The sequence below is a fragment of the Dendrobates tinctorius genome, unplaced genomic scaffold (assembly GCF_039654945.1).
Source record: "Dendrobates tinctorius isolate UK_male_01 unplaced genomic scaffold, ASM3965494v1 ptg000396l, whole genome shotgun sequence".
NCBI classification, from domain to species: domain Eukaryota; kingdom Metazoa; phylum Chordata; class Amphibia; order Anura; family Dendrobatidae; genus Dendrobates; species Dendrobates tinctorius.
The window spans coordinates 110,469-129,881 of NW_027362062.1; the positions used below are offsets into that span (position 1 = coordinate 110,469).

Sequence of the window (19,413 nt, forward strand, 5' to 3'; positions counted from 1 at the left end):
TACTATGGTTCTGTGCAATATACTGTTAGAATATTAGGACAATAAGGTAAACAAGCCTCAATAAATACAAAATAAAGCCGACCTTTCACATCTTGCACACTTTAACTAATGCAAAGGTATAGAACCAAAATGTATCAGGACCTAAAAATAAAATCTCGTACTGATGAGCTGTCGGCTCTTCTGAGAGAAGTCATTCACTTAAAGGGTTTGTAAGCTATACACTAGACCATTAAATAGGGGGTAACGTATTGATTGCTGGGGTCCTAATGATCTGCAGAGCTTGACGATCAGGCATGTGGCGCACCACCGCGCTCCGCTATCCAGAGCGAATGGAGTGGAGGTGTGCATGCTCGACCACCAAGCATGTGCAACATCGTTCTCCCCTATCTACAGAAATCAATGAATGGAGTTGGGTTGTGCATGATCAACCACCAAGCATGTGCACCACCACACTCCGTTATCTCCAGCAATCAATGAGTGGAGTGGAGGTGTGCATTGCTCGACCACAAAGCTATGCACCATCGCACTCCACTACCTCGAGCAATCAATGAATGGAGTGGGGGTGTGCATGCTCGACCATCAAGCATGTGTACAATCGCACTCCGCTATCCCCAGCAATAACTAATGGAGTTTAGGTGTGCATGCTCGACCACCACTCCATTCAAACGAGACCTGCCCACAAAATCGGTGGGAGTCTCATAGGTCTAAACTCCCACAATCAGCAAGTTATCTGCTATGTTGCATAGACGGTGGATAACAAAGTCGGTGTAAACCCCATGAAGCAGCGGTGACTTTTTGTCAGTCACTTTGCATTGTGGTTAAAAAAAAAAAAATTACAACTGGGCGCAACAAGTTGGAGGATGTGCCCACACACAGTCTGACATCGTTCAATCAGTGTTGGGAGGGGCACACCTCTAAGACAAACAAAAATGGTAACACCCGGTTGCCAACTTGCCAAAATGCTGGCAGCGGTCAGGTGCCGTTTAGCTTTTCATCCGCTCTGCTTCTCTCAATAAGACATTGAGAGAAGCAAGAAAAGTCAGCACAAGACTGCCAGTAATAACATTGCATACTTATGGTCATGTGACCTCTCGCTGGAGCAGGCAACAGAGCGGAATACGGACAGTGTGCACAGGGCATACAGTCAGGATTCAGCCATGTGCCGACAAGGTCACATAGACAGCACGAATTAAGGTGAAGCCTGGAAAGAAATTTTACCTGTCACAGCTGATACCATTTTGACTCCACTTTGATCATTTCTATTGGATACGACGCACACGCAGAGTTTTTTTTTAGCATTATGGCCCTTGGATACCACACAAAGTTGCTGTGCAATGATCAAAATTCATTGAGTGAAGATGATTTCAGCCATATCCAAAAACAGAGGGGGAAACTTTATCATAAGGATGCATGCAGAACGGAAGCGCTACCTGGACTGGCTGGACATCGATGGAAGCGGTAAGTCTGGGGTCAGGACGTAAAGGTCATTGTGTTTTGGCAAGTGAAGAGTCCTCAGGACAGTCTGTAAATAAAAAATCATTGCACATCAATAAAAAGAATTAACACTTAGATTGGGCGATCTTTCCGTTGGGCTTCACTAATAATGGCACCATTAGCCTTCTGTAGCCTCTGTGTTGCAATGTCTAATGCGCTGTAGAATGAGTTAACTGAGGATCAATCAGTGAGCTCATTTTGACAGGGATTTTGTAACTTTTACCTGTATTTCTGCTACATCAAATGAGAGTACAATCAGTCCGTTTGCTGTTGTATGTAGAAAAGGTTGTATATGGACAGTATGAGGACCAATGCGTGTCAATGATGAGATTCACAAGAGCATTTTTACACAAGTATACAAAAAAATAAAATAAGATTGCCGCATTCACTACTTTGATCCATATTTCAGATCATTAAAATGGGCGAGTCTGATCCAAAATATGGATCAAAGTCAGTGGGTGCACAAAAAATTGGATCCCATATACTGGGTTACCATCCCTGTGGCATGCGATTTTGCACGGATACTTTCAAATATTAACATTGGAAACAGTATTTGGCTTATTATGTATTAAATTGTGTAAAACCCACATGCTGTAAAAAACAAAACAAAGATGGGTGACAAAAAGGATGAAAAAAAATCATGTTTTTTTCTGGATTAAAAAGAGACGATTTTGCTTGCGCCCGCTTATTGAGCTTCTCTTTGCCGGTTTATGACCAAATATGGCAGCTGAGATGAGCGCAGCAAAAAAAAAAAAAAAAAAATGACCAGTGACAAGGAGCTCACTGACTGATTCTTAGTTAACCCATTTAGCAGCCAGAAAAGTGCGAAATGGAAATAACAACTTGGGTGCACTTTCATTGTCAGAGTGAGTCAATGGGAGGTGAAAGTGGTGGTTGCTGGATTTCTGTGCACTCCGCACATCGCACGTGTATGGAGATCTCAGAGGGACCCCGGTACGGGGCCGGGGCCCCCGCTCATGTATTTTGTATTCAAGGGCCTTTCCCCGATGAGCGCTTGCCTTTCTTTTGGTAACTTAAGACCTGTTCAGGGCAAAGAGAAGAGAAGCCTTCAGGAACAGCATGTATCCCGGCAGAGAACAGCGCTTTTATTCACCAGCCGGCTGCTATTTAAAGCCCGAACCTTCCAAAAATAGTGCGACTGTCCGCTCAAATGATAGGCCTGCACACTGCGCCTCTGTTCCTCCGCACGCACTAAAATGCCACTAACTCAAGGGAGTTTATTAACCAATTCACGAAAGTGACAGAAGAGGAGGATATAGATAAGAGCTAATGCCAAACAAAGACCTCTCTGAAATCAAGTAACGTGATTGATGACATTTAAAGACGACAGGTCACTTTCCATAAATCTCTTTTTTTTCGCTGGTGTAAACGCCACTGTTCTCCTGAATGCGGCGATGGTTTTCTCTTGTTCCTGCTCCTCTCTGTTCCCGAGATATGGCCCCCTACTTCCCTGGATAGAAATCTAGTCTTTTCAGCCAAGCAGGCGTGATCCTCAACTCTTTTCTGGGAGGCTTCTTGAAGGCCACGCCCATTTGGCTTGAACAAGAAACTAGATTTACATACAAGGAAGAGGGGACTATAACTGACGAAGGGAGGCACAAAATTGAAAGAAAAACAATGCCAGATTCAGAAGAACAGCGGCATTTACGCCAAGTAAAGAAATTACTTATTTATGGCAAGTGACGGGTTCGCTTTAAGTGTGTGTGTGGCTTATAAAATGTAAGAGTTATCTCCTATACAAAGGATAGGGGATAACTTTCCAACTGCTGGGGGTCCACACCGACTGCGAGAACCAGGGCTCTGAAGATCCACTCTGCTAAATGGATCCACTCAGCACTCCCGTTAAGAATGAACGGAGTTACTTCTGCCTAATTTAGCCAGGGTTCCCCGATTCTCAGGACCGGTGGGGCCACAGTGGTCGGACCCCCCAGTGATTGGAGAGTTATCCCCCATCATGAGGATTTGAGATTACTTTTAAACTTGAGAACACCCCTTTAAACCATACATTTTATTTTACATCTATTTTTGCCTTTTTTTTTTTTTTTTTTTTTTTACTTTAACTTGTTTTTCTTTTTTTATGGTTGGTCCTTCAAAAAATGTCATAAAAGATTTGTTACCGTAAATTATAATTTTACATGACGTTCAATTTTACTGCAATCACATGCATTGGTGCTCGCTTAGGAATTGGAATTCTTTGCCGTAAATTTGCAAACAGTGGTCCGAAAAGATGCCCTGTCACCAGATCAAAAAGGGCCAGCTATTGTTCTTATTTTTATTCCTGCCATTTTTGATGAACATCCCTTCTTTTTCTTATAGATTCGCCATACAAGTCCACAGATATGGCCCTTTTTATTTAGTGCTAATTTTTAATTGTATTTACAAAGGGGGCGTGGCTCTTATGATCCTCAGGGGCGTGTCCTTAGGCTGCTCTGCATAATTACTCTGAGACACATCCCATTATTTCTGGAACCATATGGTCAATTTAAAGAAAAAAAAAAATATTCAGGGTAACAGAACAGAGGGAATAAAATAAGAGCAAAAACTGGACTTCTGGCCTTGAGATATGCTTTCTTTAAGGACTAAATGACAACACTGTATAGTATACCTTGAGCAGGACCTTACATTCCTTACTTCGTATGCACAAAACTTTGCTGCAAGTTGGCTTCCGTATGTCCTTTGATTTTAATTAATCACCTAATGATGTCAATGGGCACTTTGTAATGTGCTTTGGCGTTACATTTACTTTACGATCTAGAGGTAAATTATCCAAAATGGACAGTCCCTTTAACTATGATTTTGTGAACGAAGAATTGATTTGAAAAGCATTTTGTAGTGTTCTATGAGCTCTGCACACAATCCTCCGCTCCACTCATTGTCTATGGGACTGACGGAAATTGCTGATCTCTGGCAGTCCCATAGACAATGAGTGGAGCGGAAGAATACAGCAGCGCTTATAACCCACTTTAAAATGCAGCCATCGCTCCTTTTAAAAGGGCACGTCAGAGTCCAGATATTTACCGTAAATTGGTGGGGTTCCCCAAAGATATTGTATGGATGAGTGATAACTTGCTATCTCACATCAGACCCTACTTTTCGTCACGGAGCCGATGTGGCTTTCAACCAATTGCTGGAGATTCAGCGCCAGACACTTTAAGGCTTTAATATTAACCTTCATTTTAGCAAAAAAAAAAAACAAAAAACAAAAGGGAAGAAATTGGTGAACGATTCCAAAAGGCAATTTATACTCACAGTGTCCTCCACATCTCCAGATTTCCAGCCTTTTAATAGCATTTTGGATGGAGGAACCTGAAACTCATTTTCTAGAATTTGTTTTATATCCCCTGGGGAAAAAGAAAAAAAATATATATATTAAAATAAAAAAAAAATTGTGTTGGAGCTGTAAAAAATAAAAAAAAAGAAATGTAATTTGAGCCATAACCAAATATTACATAAAGAAATCAATCAAAAATAGAAAAAAATAATGCAATTGCTCCACATATGTATTAAACGCCACTTCCGGAGTCGCTCTGTGTGAACAGCTGTCACGTTGCCCGGATTGAGTCGTCCTTCTCTTACATCCACGGCCATTTAACTAGAATGGAAGTCATGTAATACAATGTTCTCTGCAGCGACAGATGCATGAAAGGCCCTAGCAGGCCGCTGTTTACGGAGCTGTAGTATTTGAGTTGCAATGAATGAGACAACCCATATACAAAAAAAAAAAAAAAAAATCATCTCTTATCAGCCAAGAAAAATGTTAATTTTTTAAAAGAAATTTTTTTTATTTTTACCTACATGAGTATATTTTGAGCTAAAAATCACTTTCGTAATATCAACCTGTGTTCCACTGTCTATTGTAGCCTACAGAATGAGTTAACTGAGAGTCTGTCAGTGAGCTCTATCTTTCATCCATCTTTTCCCAAGTTCCTCTCAGCAGATAGAGGCGTCAAAGGTCCAGCTCAACTTTGATATGGTTGGTCTCAGAAAAAGGTAGAATAAAAAAAAATAAAAGTTACAAAACCCCTGTCAGAAAGAGCTTGCTGACAGATTCTCAGTTATCTCATTCTGCAGCTAGGGATATGCAGAGAAACAAAGAGCTTGCAATAGTCAAAAAAATGCAAAAATGTAAATACTTTTTGCACAATCTGACTTTTCCCAGCATTTTGTCTCTTTGCACATCCCTAGCAGAGGTGACAGGTTCCCTTAAAGTGAAGAAAAAAAAAAAAGACCCTGGAGGAGTCCGCATCCTTCTATGCCACTCACACGTTTCTTATAATGTCTCAATGCAAACACAAAAGAAATCAACCCTGCGCCAAGAACTGATAGGCTATGTGCCCACGTTGCGTTTTAAAACGCTCACTAAAAACCGGACTCCTTCCCAGAAATCGCGCGGTTTTTTTCCGCGCGATTTCACCGCGATTATGATCGCGATTTTCGTGTGCGATATTCAAGCACTTTCCAAGCGAATTGAAGCATCGCTTGGAAAGTGATTGACAGGTTGGTCACACTCGTCAAACATAGTGTTTGACAAGTGTGAGCAGCTTTTTACTATTGAGGCTGCCTATGCGGCATCAATAGTAAAAGATAGGATGTTAAAATGCTAAAAAAAATAAAAAAAATCAGGGTATATTTACCTTCCGGCGTCCCGTGCTGCCATCCCGGTCCTCAGCGATCCCAGTAATGCCTTGTGAGACCTGTGATGACGTAGTCTCGCGTTGCTATAGCGATCTCGCGAGACCTCTAGAGTCACACGAGACTACGACATCACTGGACCTTGCCGCAAGGCATTACTGGGAACGCTGAGGCCGGGAATGCAGAGCGGGACATCGGAAGGTAAATATACCCCGATTTTTTATTCTTTTTTTTACAGGGGTATGGTACCCAGGGCCTGGAGGACAGTCTCCTCTCCTCCACACCGTGGGTACCAACCGCACATGAGACGCTTCACTTCCCGCATGGTGGGCATAGCCACATGCGGGAAGTAAGCGATTCTCATGCATTCCTATGGGTGCGGAATCACGGCAAATCTTTGTGATTCCGCACAAAAGAATGAGCATGCTGAGATTTTTTCCGCGATGCGATTCCGCTGCGGAAAAAAGCGCAGCATTAGCACAGCATGTGCGGAATGCCATAGGAATGCATGGGGTGCGTTCTGTACAAGATTTTTAAACGTTTTTGCAGCGTTTTCGCGCCGAAAATCGCGGCAAAAACGCTTAAAAATCGCTACGTGGGCACATAGCCTCAAAGTTAACCAAAAAAATATATTTGACCCTTCCCTTTCCAAAAACGTCAACTAAGCGTTTTCCAAAAATGTTTTTCCTCCCACTGGGATAAGCTGCTATCCGGCCCGGACTATGCCATCCACATGGAGTTATTGGTGTGTGCTCATACTTTTGTTAAAAGGGGAAACATTATTCTCTATAATTAAATGCCAGTATTTGGGGCCAAGAATCATTTTTGCTATTGGGCTTCATTAAAAAATTTGCACCGATTGCTGTTTATAGCCTCTGCGTTGAACAGTCTATTGAGTTAACTGAGATTCCACCAGTCAGCCTGATATGATGGTCAGACGAGTTTGATAGCCTTTTTTTTTTTTTATCTGTCATTCTGCTCTGTTTTCAGTTGATTTATGACCACAGACCACATCAAAATTGAAATACATACACAAACCTTAGGTCGCAGGATAAAAGATTCTAGCTAGATTAAAATAACAGTTTTCATTAGTACAATAGACAATACAAAAAAAAAATTAAGAAAACAGGGTGGGAACAAACCTCCAATAGCGGGAGCCATATAATGTAGCCAAGTTACATCGGATCCATTAATATATTGACGTTAATCGGCTGAGATTGATATGTTTAAACTGGATATTATGAAATCATAAACACAATAAGACTATGTGCCCACACTAGCGTTTTTAAACGCTCAGGAAAAGGATCCCCTTCCCAGAAAACGCGCGTCTTTTTCCGCGCGTTTTTTGCGCGATTTATGACGCGTTTTTTGACACGCGATTTCTGGGATCATTGGGGATGGCTATAAACGCTCAGCAATGCGGGAATTAATGAGCATGCTGCGTTTTTAGCTGCGGTTAAAAACGCATGCATTGGCACAAAAAGCCAAAAACGCATGCTAATTAATTTGATGCATCTTTTAAGCATTTCTGCAGCGTCTGATCCGGCTCAAACGCTGCGGAAACGCTTAACAAAACGCATCGTGGGCACACAGCCTAATAGTGGCTAAAGAGTAGTGGGGAAGTAAGAAGGGTAATGATAATGAAGTGCATGTGCTTGCATCAGGGCTGTGGAGTCGGTAAGCCAAACCTGCGACTCCGACTCCTCAATTTCCCTTCCACCGACTCCGACTCCGACATATATTGCTTATATTTAAGTGAAGAATTTATTGTAGTACAATGTGAACATCAGACATTTAATCATTTTTATGATACAATAATCAAGACATTTAGATAGAACATAATATATATTGGAATACAACTTTAGAACACAAAAACATGGAATAAATTGTAAATATGTAATACACCATGTAATATCGATTACATATATATAGCATATATATATATCACTATGTAATAAACTGTAAGTGGCAAAAAACAGTTTTCAACAAAAACATACTAAATAACATTTGTGCAGTCTATGAATTTGTTCTAAGAAACAGAATTGCCTCCATCAGATCCTCCTTCATAGATGACCTCAAATCTGACCTAATAATTTTAAGGCTAGAGAACAACCTCTCTACACTAACTTGGGTTGGAGGCAAAGTCGTAACCACATGGGAACATCTCTAACAATTTCCGGGTATAAAGGAATTGCCTCATGCACAGTCAGTTTTGATGAACGGTTGAATTTTTCTATTTCTTTGAGAGCAAGTGAAACATTCTGCTGAAATATGGTCAATCTGCTGCTATAGGAGACGGAGTGAAATCTTTTTCCTTGCGGCAACGCTTTGCCTGCTCCATGTCATCCAAATACTTGTCAAAGTCAAACTCCTCATCTGATAGAATCATAGAATCATAGAATCGTAGAGTTGGAAGGGACCTCCTGGGCCATCTGGTCCAACCCCCTGCTCAAAGCAGGATTCGCTAAATCATCCCAGTCAGATGTCTGTCCAGCCTCTGTTTGAAGACTTCCATTGAAGGAGAACTCACCACTTCTCGTGGCAGCCTGTTCCACTCATTGATCACTCTAACTGTCAAAAAGTTTTTTCTAATATCTAATCTGTGTCTCTTCCCATTCAGTTTCATCCCATTGCTTCTAGTCTTTCCTTGTGCAAATGAGAATAAAGTTGATCCTTCTACAATGTGACAGCCCTTTAGATATTTGTAGACAGCTATTAAGTCTCCTCTCAGTCTTCTCTTTTGCAAACTAAACATTCCCAAATCCTGCAACCTTTCCTCATAAGACAGGGTTTGCAGACCGGTCACCATTCTGGTCGCTCTTTTCTGAACTTGCTCCAGTTTGTTGATGTCTTTTTTAAAATGTGGTGCCCAAAACTGGACACAATATTCCAGATGAGGTCTGACCAAAGAGGAGTAGAGGGAAATAATGACTTCACGTGATCTAGACTGTATGCTTCTGTTAATACATCCTAGAATTGCATTTGCCTTTTTTGCTGCTGCATCACACTGTTGACTCATATTCAGTCTGTGATCTATTAGTATACCCAAGTCTTTTTCACATGTGCTGTCACTTAGCCCTATTCCTCCCATTCTATATATACTTTTTTCATTTTTATTGCCCAGATGTAGTACTTTGCATTTCTCCCTGTTAAAAACCATTCTGTTAGTTGCTGCCCACTTCTCCAGTTTATTTAAATCTTTTTGAATCATCTCTCTCTCCTCTCTAGTATTAGCTATCCCTCCTAGCTTTGTGTCATCAGCAAATTTAATCAGTTTACCCTCAATTCCTTCATCTAAATCGTTGATAAAGATGTTGAACAATACAGGGCCCAGGACAGAGCCCTGTGGTACCCCACTTGAGACATTCTTCCAAGTGCATGTGCAGCCATTTACGACCACTCTTTGGGTCCGATCACTAAGCCAGTTATGAATCCACCTAACAGTTGCCTTGTCTATTCCATACTTAGTCATTTTTTCAATAAGGATTGTATGAGAGACTTTGTCAAATGCTTTGCTGAAGTCAAGATATACTATATCTACAGCATTTCCTTGATCCACCCAATCAGTGATACCGTCATAGAAGGAAATTAAGTTAATCTGACATGACTTATCAGTTACAAACCCATGCTGACTCTGTTTAATCACTTCATTCTTATCCAGGTATTGACATACATGTTGTTTAATAATTTGTTCAAAGATCTTTCCTGGTATAGAAGTCAGACTCACCGGCCTATAGTTGCCTGGGTCCACCTTCTTCCCCTTTTTGAAGATAGGAACAACATTTGCTCTTCTCCAGTCTTCTGGCACTTCTCCTGTTCTCCAAGAATTTTCAAAGATTATGGAGAGGGGTTCAAAAATTTCTTCTGCTATCTCCTTCAGTACTCTGGGGTGTAATTCATCTGGACCTGGAGACTTGAATTCATTTAGGTTAGCTAAGTGTTTCCTCACTATCTTTCTGTTTATAGATATCCTGGATTCTTCTATTCCCTTAATAGGACAGTGAATAACAGTTGATGTTGCATTTCCTTTCTGAGAGAAAACAGATGCAAAATAGGAATTTAAAAGTTCAGCCTTCTCAACATCCTGTCTTACCATTTCATCATTTTCATCCTGTAAAAATACTATAGCATCTTTGACTTTTCTTTTACTTTTGACATATCCCCAAAATCCTTTATTATTGCTTTTGACATCTCTTGCAAGCCTCAGTTCATTTTCAGCTTTAGATAATCTGATTTGTGCCCTGCAGGTTCTGCAGACAGCATTATATTCTTCTTTAGATATGCCTCCCTCTTTCCATTTTATAAACATTTTTTTCTTCCTTTTTAGCATGTGCTTAAGTTCTGTGTTCATCCATCCTGGTTTCCTTAAATGCTTCCTATTCTTCCCTCTTTTCGGAATTGTTAACAACTGTGCATTGAGAATTTCATTTTTCAAGATTTCCCATCCTTCCTGGACATTTTTGTCTTTAAGGATATCCAGCCATTGGATCCCTCCAATTCTCTTTCTGAATCCCTTAAAATCTGCCTTTCTGAAATCTAACCTTGACGTCTGAGTCTTCACAGGTCTTCCTCCTCTAGTTATCCAAAATTCTAAAATAGCATGGTCGCTACCTCCTAGGGTCCCAGCCACTTTTACCTCCTCAACCATTTCCTCCCTGTTTATAAGGATTAGATCCAAGGTAGCAGTTCCCCTTGTTTTCTCCCTTACCTTTTGGAAGATAAAGTTGTCAGCAAGAGAGGATAAGAATTTCCTTGACCTGTTAGTTTTGCCTGAGAGAGATTCCCAACAAATGTCTGGATAGTTGAAATCTCCCATGACAACCATGTCATATTTTTTGGAGAACTTGGCCATCTGATGCATAAAGAGTTCATCTATATCTTCGGCTTGCACAGGCGGCCTGTAGTAAATGCCTACAATGGTGTCCTTTCCATTGTTCTGTCCTTGTATTCTTACCCAAACAGTTTCCACAGAACTCCCAGTCTCTGAAGCTTCAATCTCTGTGCAGATATACGCGTTTCGAACATACAATGCGACACCCCCTCCTGGTTTATCAAGTCTATTTCTTGCAAATAAGTTGTATCCTTCTAGTCTTGTATTCCAATCATGTGTATTGTCCCACCAAGTTTCAGTGATTCCAATGACATCATATTTCTTTTCCTGTGTTAGTAGTTCCAATTCTCCTTGTTTGTTGCCCATGCTTTGTGCATTAGTATAGAAACATTTTAGTTTGTGATTGGTTTCTCTTTCTCCAATATTTTTATTAATTAGATTCTTTCGTCTTTGTTCTTTGATGAGGATGAAGATATGGCAGCAGTAGCACTGTCAGGACCCAAGTCCTCTTGCGCCTGGCAGTCCTCCTGTAGGCCACTCATCCTAACTGCTACCTCAGTCAGAGCTTCTTTTCCTTTAGTAACAGCAAGTTCTTCCACTCCCTTATGAAAATGCCAGGAGTTAAATCCTCAGCTTGTAATTTTTTAGTCACGGTAAATAGGTGATTAAGCATTTCCTTCAATTCAGCCACCTGTGCCCATTGACCTTCATTTAGGGTTACCTGAGGGTTTGCCATATCTATATGAAACGGTTTTAGCCAGGATCAAAACTATGGGGGGGGGGGGGGCAGAACCTCATACTGTTCCGCAGAATCTCATACTGCACACCTCAGCTGCTGCAGAACCTCATACTGCACACCCCTACACTTGAAAATAAAGCCTGCACCTTAAGATGTGGTGAATGCAGTCTATTTATTCCAACTATCAATTGATGTTGATGCGTTACTGAAGACAAGCAATGCCTGTCCTGGGCGTCCTTTTGGGCAGCTATGAGGTGTACCTGACTGGTGCTAAAAAAAAAAAAAAAAAAGAAGGAGTGTTAGTCTGTGTGCTATCCGGCTTTCATTCTTTTTGGTACAGATAAGATATGGATAGACAGATATGGATAAATGGATAGAGCAGATTACTAATCTGCTTTTGCTATTGAAAACTTCATCTATGAGCTCAAAAACCTTTCAGGTGATGCGTTTTTTTAAAAAGCTGATCTGCTTTTGCAGCTGAGAAACATATCCTCAAAAAACTCAGCAAAAACGCTGTGTGTGAATGTAGCCTTAGATCAGGAATAGAACAGTCATTTATAGGACATTTCATAACTTTCCAAAATTCCTATGAAAAAATATTCCGCACATTCTGCATTGAACTATTGTACCCAATTTATTATATATTTTAGGAGTCGGTCCATTTTATACCGACTCCACCAAAATGAGCTCCGACTCCACAGCCCTGGCTAGCGTAGAGAAGTAAAAAAGGCACGGTCACAAAATACGTGGTTAAACAGCAGAAAGAACAGGTTCGGTTCTGGTCAGTCAACACAGAATAACTTGTTCTGTTTGAACCGGAAACAAGGTTGCTTTTTCAGAACTTAAATAAAGTGCATTAATCAGTGTAAACAAAGCAATGTCCACCGATGTGGGGATAGAAATCGTATCCCAGCAGCATATTATTCCTAAATGCTCATAGCAGGTACATTACCTCAAAGAGTCAATATTGAGAAACCAGAGTAAAAAAAGGAATGAAGAGCCGTGCCTCCTAGAACTATACGTCGTTTCGCTCACGCTTCATCACTGGAATCAGCGTGAGCGAAATGGTGTAGGGGGTCTGGGAGGCACGGCTCTTCATTCCTTTTCACTCAAGGTGCCTCGATATTGACTTTTAAGGTAATGTACCTGCTATGAGCATTTAGGAATAATATGCTGCTGGGATACCATTTCTATCCCCACATCGGTGGACATTGCTTTGTTTACACTGATTAATGCACTTTAAGTTCTGAAAAAGCAACCTTGTTTCCAGTTCAAACAGAACAGTTAATTCTGGGTTGACTGACCATAACAATGTGCTTTGTGACAGCGCCTTTTATACTACCACATGCACTTTATTATCATTATTCCCTACTACTCTTTAGCCACCATTTGTGTTTATGATTTCATAACATCACATTGATATTAAACATATCAATCTCAGCAGATTAACGTCAATATATTAATGGATCAGATGTAACCTGGCTACATTATATACCACCTGCTATTGGAGGTTTGTTCCCACCCCGATTTCTTCATTTTTTTTTGTTTTGTCTATTGTATCACTGTATTGCATTATTGTATTATCCTGCGGCATAACATTGGACTGGTAAGGATTGTGTGTATCTACGCCTAATAGAAAGTGTCTTGCAACTAATTCCTATATTCAGGTCATATGTGATTAAATTCAAAGTTGAATAAAGAGAATACGGCACTCAGATAGCGAGAGTTAGGTGCCCAAGTCCGGTATCCAACCAACTGATAACAAATAAACTTGGCACTCAAAACTAGAGCAGTTTGACAGTTCCTTTATTGTGTGCATCCAGACAACAATTAACGTGAACGTTTTCGGTCCTTAATATGGACCTTCATCAGAAAGCTATTCTCACAATAACCTGTATAGCAAAGTGCCATAAAGGACCTGGATCCAGTGAGGAGGATTCTCTCTCTCATTCATGGTCACACAGTGCCCATCTACTTCTATGGGGCAGTAGCTGCAAACCGCTCTGTTACCACATCCATCATCCTCACTAGATCCAGGTACTTCATGGTTGCCCATTCATACAATAAACATCGTCTCTCTGTACCACGTTTTCAGCAACATGTTGTGCACCTGTAATCATTAGTATCTCATTTCGCCTTTCAGCAACACCGGATTCTCATCCTGGACACTCAGCCCACACATATATGGCCTCCTCTGCACAGCTCCTTTTCCTAGGTATTACTATAGGAGTACGTTCTACCACCTGGTGTTTTTCTACCCCTCAGTGGGGGGTTGCTTATCATTTTCAGTACTACGTCACCTACTATGAGATATTGTATCCTTTATTACGGTTATGCAACTTTGCTATACAGGTTATTGTCAATATGCACATTATTGTGGATTTCTTTTCCTTGACTACCATCAGAGCACGGACTTCTTTTTCTGCCCACAGATCCATTGACTCTCACTGGGCACACTTAGACCAGTTTTCCGGATTCTCTAGTTCACCATTGAAGCACCATCGACTTTATGTAGTAACATTTATGCTATATACTATCTTGTTACATGTGTGCGAATTTATAATCATTTATGTTATGTTCGTAAATGGTAATATTTTGTTTATTATATTGGTTTATGTTCTAGCTATCATCTATGAGAATAACTTTCTGATGAAGGTCCATACTAAGGACCGAAAACGTTCAAGTTAGGCTAGTTTCACATTTGCGCTTTATAGCGCAGCGATGGGCTGCGCACGGCCGCCGCTAAGCCCCGCCCCTGCCCGCCCCTTCCGGTCATCGCCACCTTCTAGCGCACATGGGCGCTTGCGATCTGCGCACCCTATCTTTAGCATAGGGTGCACAGATCGTGCGCTAGCAGGATTTTGCCGTGCGCTGCGCACTTTTGAAGGTGTGCCGTGCGCGCCGAAATGCAACATGCTGCGTTCGGCGCACACGGGCGCACCTTCAAAAGTGCGCAGCGCACGGCAAAATCCTGCTAGCGCACGGCCAGCGCACGATCTGTGCACCCTATGCTAAAGATAGGGTGCGCAGATCGCAAGCGCCCATGCGCGCTAGAAGGCGGTGATGACCAGAAGGGGCGGGCAGGGAGCCGGCAGGGGGCGGGGCTTAGCGGCGGCCATGCGCAGGCCGTCGCTGCGCTATAAAGCGCAAATGTGAAACTAGCCTTAATTGTTGTCTGGATGCACACAATAAAGGAACTGTCAAACTGCTCTGTTTTTGAGTGCCAAGTTTATTTAAGTTATTAAATTCAAAGATTCAAAGTTAAGCCTGCAAAATAGCCAAAACAGTGCAATATTTTCAATGAAACCCAATTGCAAAAATTATTTTCATCCCAAAATACAGGCAACTAAATTAAAAAGAAATAAAATAATATTACATAATATAATTTGTATTATATCATATTTAGTTATTTTATTTATTTTACTTAGATGCCAGTATTTATTATTAATTTTAAATAATAAATATAATAATATGGATAACTTTTTTTTTTTAAATGTCGCCTTCTCTGCTCGGACACACCAACACATCCAACATAGAAGGGATCATAAAGCGTGAAACAGATGGCGTACGGGACGAGCTGGAAACCTTACCAACAGTGCAGCTGTCTTCAAGAACCACATCCGCCGTCTTATCTCTATACTCCACTTTGAAGTCCAACATACGGGATAGTCGCTCCACGACCTGCCGGCTTGGAATTACTGGGCGAAAGGCCGAGCCTGAGGATGAAGAGGAAGCAATGGAGGCGGAGGTGTTGGGCAGGGCGGAAGGACCAAACACAGGATTCTGGATCGTTTCCGAGGTGTAGTCACTGAAATTATGAAGAGAGATTACGAATTACCAGACGCCATCTTTCCTGCTACTCGTCGTCTCATCTGCACCAGACTAAGATGCACCCAAGTTATTAAAAGGCGCGCGAGTCTTAATACATCTGGCACAACTTTGGGTTTTACTTGCACCAGAAAATAAAAAAAAATTATGAACATTTTCTTTACAAGTTCAGCAAATTTCTGCTGCAAACCCGCCAAAGAGGTAATGGTCCTGCTCTCCACTGCTTTACTCTGCTCGCTTCTTTTGCCACTTTTGAAAGTAAGAGGGATACAAAAAAGTTGCAAATTTCAGAACAAAAGTGGAATTATTCTCCCACTAGGCCTAATACTGGACTGCTACATCTTATTGGGCCTATGGATATTAACAGGATCTTAGTCTATTGTTATGTGTTGTACAGAAGGATTATCGGAGCATGTCTAGTTTCTGCAAAGGCCATAGGGCAGGGAGGTATGGTGGATTCTGTATTATCTACAGTATATAGAGGTGTTATCAGTCATTGCATAGGAGGAGGAGGTGAGCTGTGACATCACCTATTGTGAACGGTGGATCCTGTGTAATCTACTGTATATAGAGGGGATATCATTCATTGTACAGGAGGAGCAGGAGGTGAGCTGTGACATCACCTATTGTGAACAGTAGATCCTGTGTAATCTACTGTATATAGAGGTGTGTTATCAGTCATTGTACAGGAGGGCAAGGAGGTGAGCTGTGAGATCTGCTGTGAATGGTGGACTCTGTGCTATATACTGTATATAGAGGTGTTATCAGTCATTGTACAAGAGGGGGAGGTGAGCTGTGACATGACCTATTGTGAGTGGTGGATCCTGTGTAATCTACTGTAGAGATGTTATCAGTCATTGTAATCCTGTCTGTGGTGATAATGAAACCGCTGAAAACTCTTCTGTACAGAACAGGAATTATGAGGCTAGATTAAAGCTTAGTGGCCAGACTGAAATGTGTGTGTGTGTGTATATCATCTATATATCATCCATTTTCTTCTGGCTCATTCTCTTTAAGAAGATATGAACTGGTCTACAATGTGGGAATAACCATAAAGCCTGTAGCGTTATATCTGTGTGTACACCACTGATGTTTTCAGGATACTCCCTGCCATCCGCTGAAGGGCTATTTGCCATGTGGCCGGCACTTTACTGTGAGGAGCAGTCATCTGTAGTCACAATAGGCACATACCTGCAGGCAGTATGATCGTATTGTACTTACCTCTGTAAAATGCCATTTTCTTGTGGTATGACGCCGTTTATTGCTGCCTGTCAGAAACAGAAATGAAAAATGTCTCAGTACAGCCAGAAAAGTGTAAAGCGTCAGTCCTATGTAACCCGTGAGCCTGCGATCTCATCCGGTGTGACCAGAACCACTTAGAGGTGCATCTACCCAGGCACAGGAGACGTGGCTTGGTCCTCCCCGCTACCTCGGATTTAGCATTACATATTAGTGAACTCCATCCAGAATTAGCAGGACCCGTATGGACATGACGGAGAACCTTCCTGCTCAGGGGCCCATGACATCTCTCGCTAACACCGCATTTTTCCCCTACAACAAAATTATCATTTAAAAGGGGGTTTTCTCGTTTCAGAAAACCTCTGTCCCCAGTTGCAGCTGGATTTAAAAAACAAACTCTGCTTTATTTCCCCTCCCCTGGTCCAGCAGCGTTGGTCCTGGAGTCTGTTATTGTCTGCACCGCTGACGTCACATCGACAGCACTGCAGCCAATCAGTGAGCTCAGCGGCTCTTTTAGAGTTGATGGCATGAGCCAGTCTGCCTATGTGCTGTGGATGCAGCTCTGTCTATATGATATCAGTGCTGCAGACAATAAAAGACTCCAAAAGCAACAGCAGGGACACAGTGCTGGACCTGGGGAGGGTGAGTATAGAAAAAACCTAACGGGGGGGGGGCAAATAAAAAAAAAACAGTATGGGGGGGGGGGTCCACAAATCAGCACCCCACCTATCAAGCATTGGTCATCATCCAGTCATTACCTAGAGATCAGTAGTCACTGCCTTCAAAAGCAAATCTGATTAAAGAAATGCAAACCCCTCTATTTCATAGCAACTATTCACACTGGGAAAGCGGAGGGGTCATCAGAATTACAATCTGTCCAGGGGTCCAGGAGAAGCTGTCTAGTTACACAGTGAGTGGGGATTTGTGTGACCACATACCTAGACTGAAACACCCCCCCGGAAAGTCTGAAAAAGTCTAGTGGCTACCTGTATAGAAGCAGAGAAACTTAGCACAGGGAATTTTTTTTTTCTTGATTTAGGAAGTTTATAGAAGTTAGGTAAAGTTCATACACCAAGAATTCCTTTATTTTATTCTGACGGCCATTTAATTGTTTATTACAACAGATTAAAATAAATGCGTTTTCGATATTGAGTGCACCGCAATCCTGCCAAACACCACAAGAGGGCAGAAGGGAGCCATCACATTCCCCATTAACCAGTGAGGTCACATCAGGAATAATAAATAACACGACGCTGCGGTACTGCAGGGCGACGCATGTAAGAGCGCCTGTCTGAGATACTCACGGGGTGAGGAGATGCCGTCTCATATGAAGTATCATTGCAATATGAAATGGAGTTCCCCTTTAACTTACTAACAATAGTCAGTGGAAGGTTTCCCGGAATTGTATTATGGAGCATAGACGTTAAATGATGCAATGTCCAAACAAATCGGCACCGAACAGAATGGAGCCAAATAAGAAATGTATATGCTCCGAAAAACTAAGAGCCCCATGCATTGCTGCATTTGAACCTTTTTTGTTTATTTTTGGTGCTTTTCATTTGCCCCTTATTCTTCTACTTCTGCTTTGTGTAAAGTCTATTTTGTGTGTTCGCCTACATTTTTTTTTTTTTAATCTTCGTTATTGTGAGCAGGATTTGGATTTCCCTGATGTTTTCAGATGATTGAACTTTATAAAAAAAAAAAAAGTTGGTAAAACTTTTTGTATGCTGGGATTTTTGGGTTTTATTCCCTGCAAATTTCGTGACATTTTAGTGCAACTTTTTCCACTAAAAAGACAAGAAAAATAAAAAAAATTTGCAACTGATGAATCGGGGGCCAGGAGTATAATACACACTTGCCACTTTCAATAATGCAATGTTCAGGAAGATGGGGGGGGGGGGGGGTTTACAACATTTTTTGGGGGAAAGCAAATCTAGCCCAAAAGTTCAGGTCTCGTCTCCATGATAACTAAGGTGCCTCCACTAGCGGCACCATCCCCGATGAAGGTGAAGGGGCACCCAACTGGCAAAGTGCCCCTTTAGCCAGTGCAGCGGGCAAGGTGTGAAAGATGCTAAACTGCAAGATCGAGTGCAGGTTATGAGAAAGCGTGGGGCTTCGGCAACTCCTTTATTCTTATGGCACCTAAAAAACATACTCGCACCACGACATAACCCCCCAGGGGTGATCGATTTAGGGGCATATTGGCTACCCCCCTGTGTACTGCTGCAACTTCCCACGCTACCAATGCAGCCGAACGCTGGACTGGAGCCTTATCCTCTCCCTTTACAAACATCGAAAGGCCTTATAATAAGAAAAATAAATAAAAGTCATTAATCCATTTGTAGCTGAGGAGATCGGAGATCCAACATATAATATGAACATTACACTTCCAAGGCCATGTTCACACGATGACAATTCTGCTGCACAAATCTGCAGCGGAAAACACAAAGTAAATGGAGTTTTGAAAATCCTATTCATAATTATTTGGGGGGAAATAAATGCATGAAAATAGAGTCATGGAGCGGATCAGAAACCTTCAGCGAGCTCAATATCCGGCGGATTTTCACCGCTTTGTGATGGATTCGGGCGAAATCCGCGGTGAAGCAGCTCATGCCCACGAAACGTCGGG

At 41.7% G+C, this 19,413-nt stretch overlaps 1 protein-coding gene across 2 annotated transcripts in view; it reads right to left on the bottom strand.

Moving 5' to 3' along the window:
* The window catches only part of FAF1 (Fas associated factor 1), a 154,290-nt gene that overhangs the window by 110,080 nt on the left and 24,797 nt on the right, over positions 1 to 19,413 (bottom strand). For both annotated transcript variants that reach the window (XM_073563721.1, XM_073563722.1), the window contains exons 3-6: positions 16,767 to 16,813; positions 15,308 to 15,525; positions 4,765 to 4,856; positions 1,431 to 1,522 (exon numbers count right to left, since the gene is read on the bottom strand). In XM_073563721.1, coding sequence (XP_073419822.1) covers positions 1,431 to 1,522; positions 4,765 to 4,856; positions 15,308 to 15,525; positions 16,767 to 16,813 — 449 coding nt within the window. The remainder of the gene's footprint in view (positions 1 to 1,430; positions 1,523 to 4,764; positions 4,857 to 15,307; positions 15,526 to 16,766; positions 16,814 to 19,413) is intronic.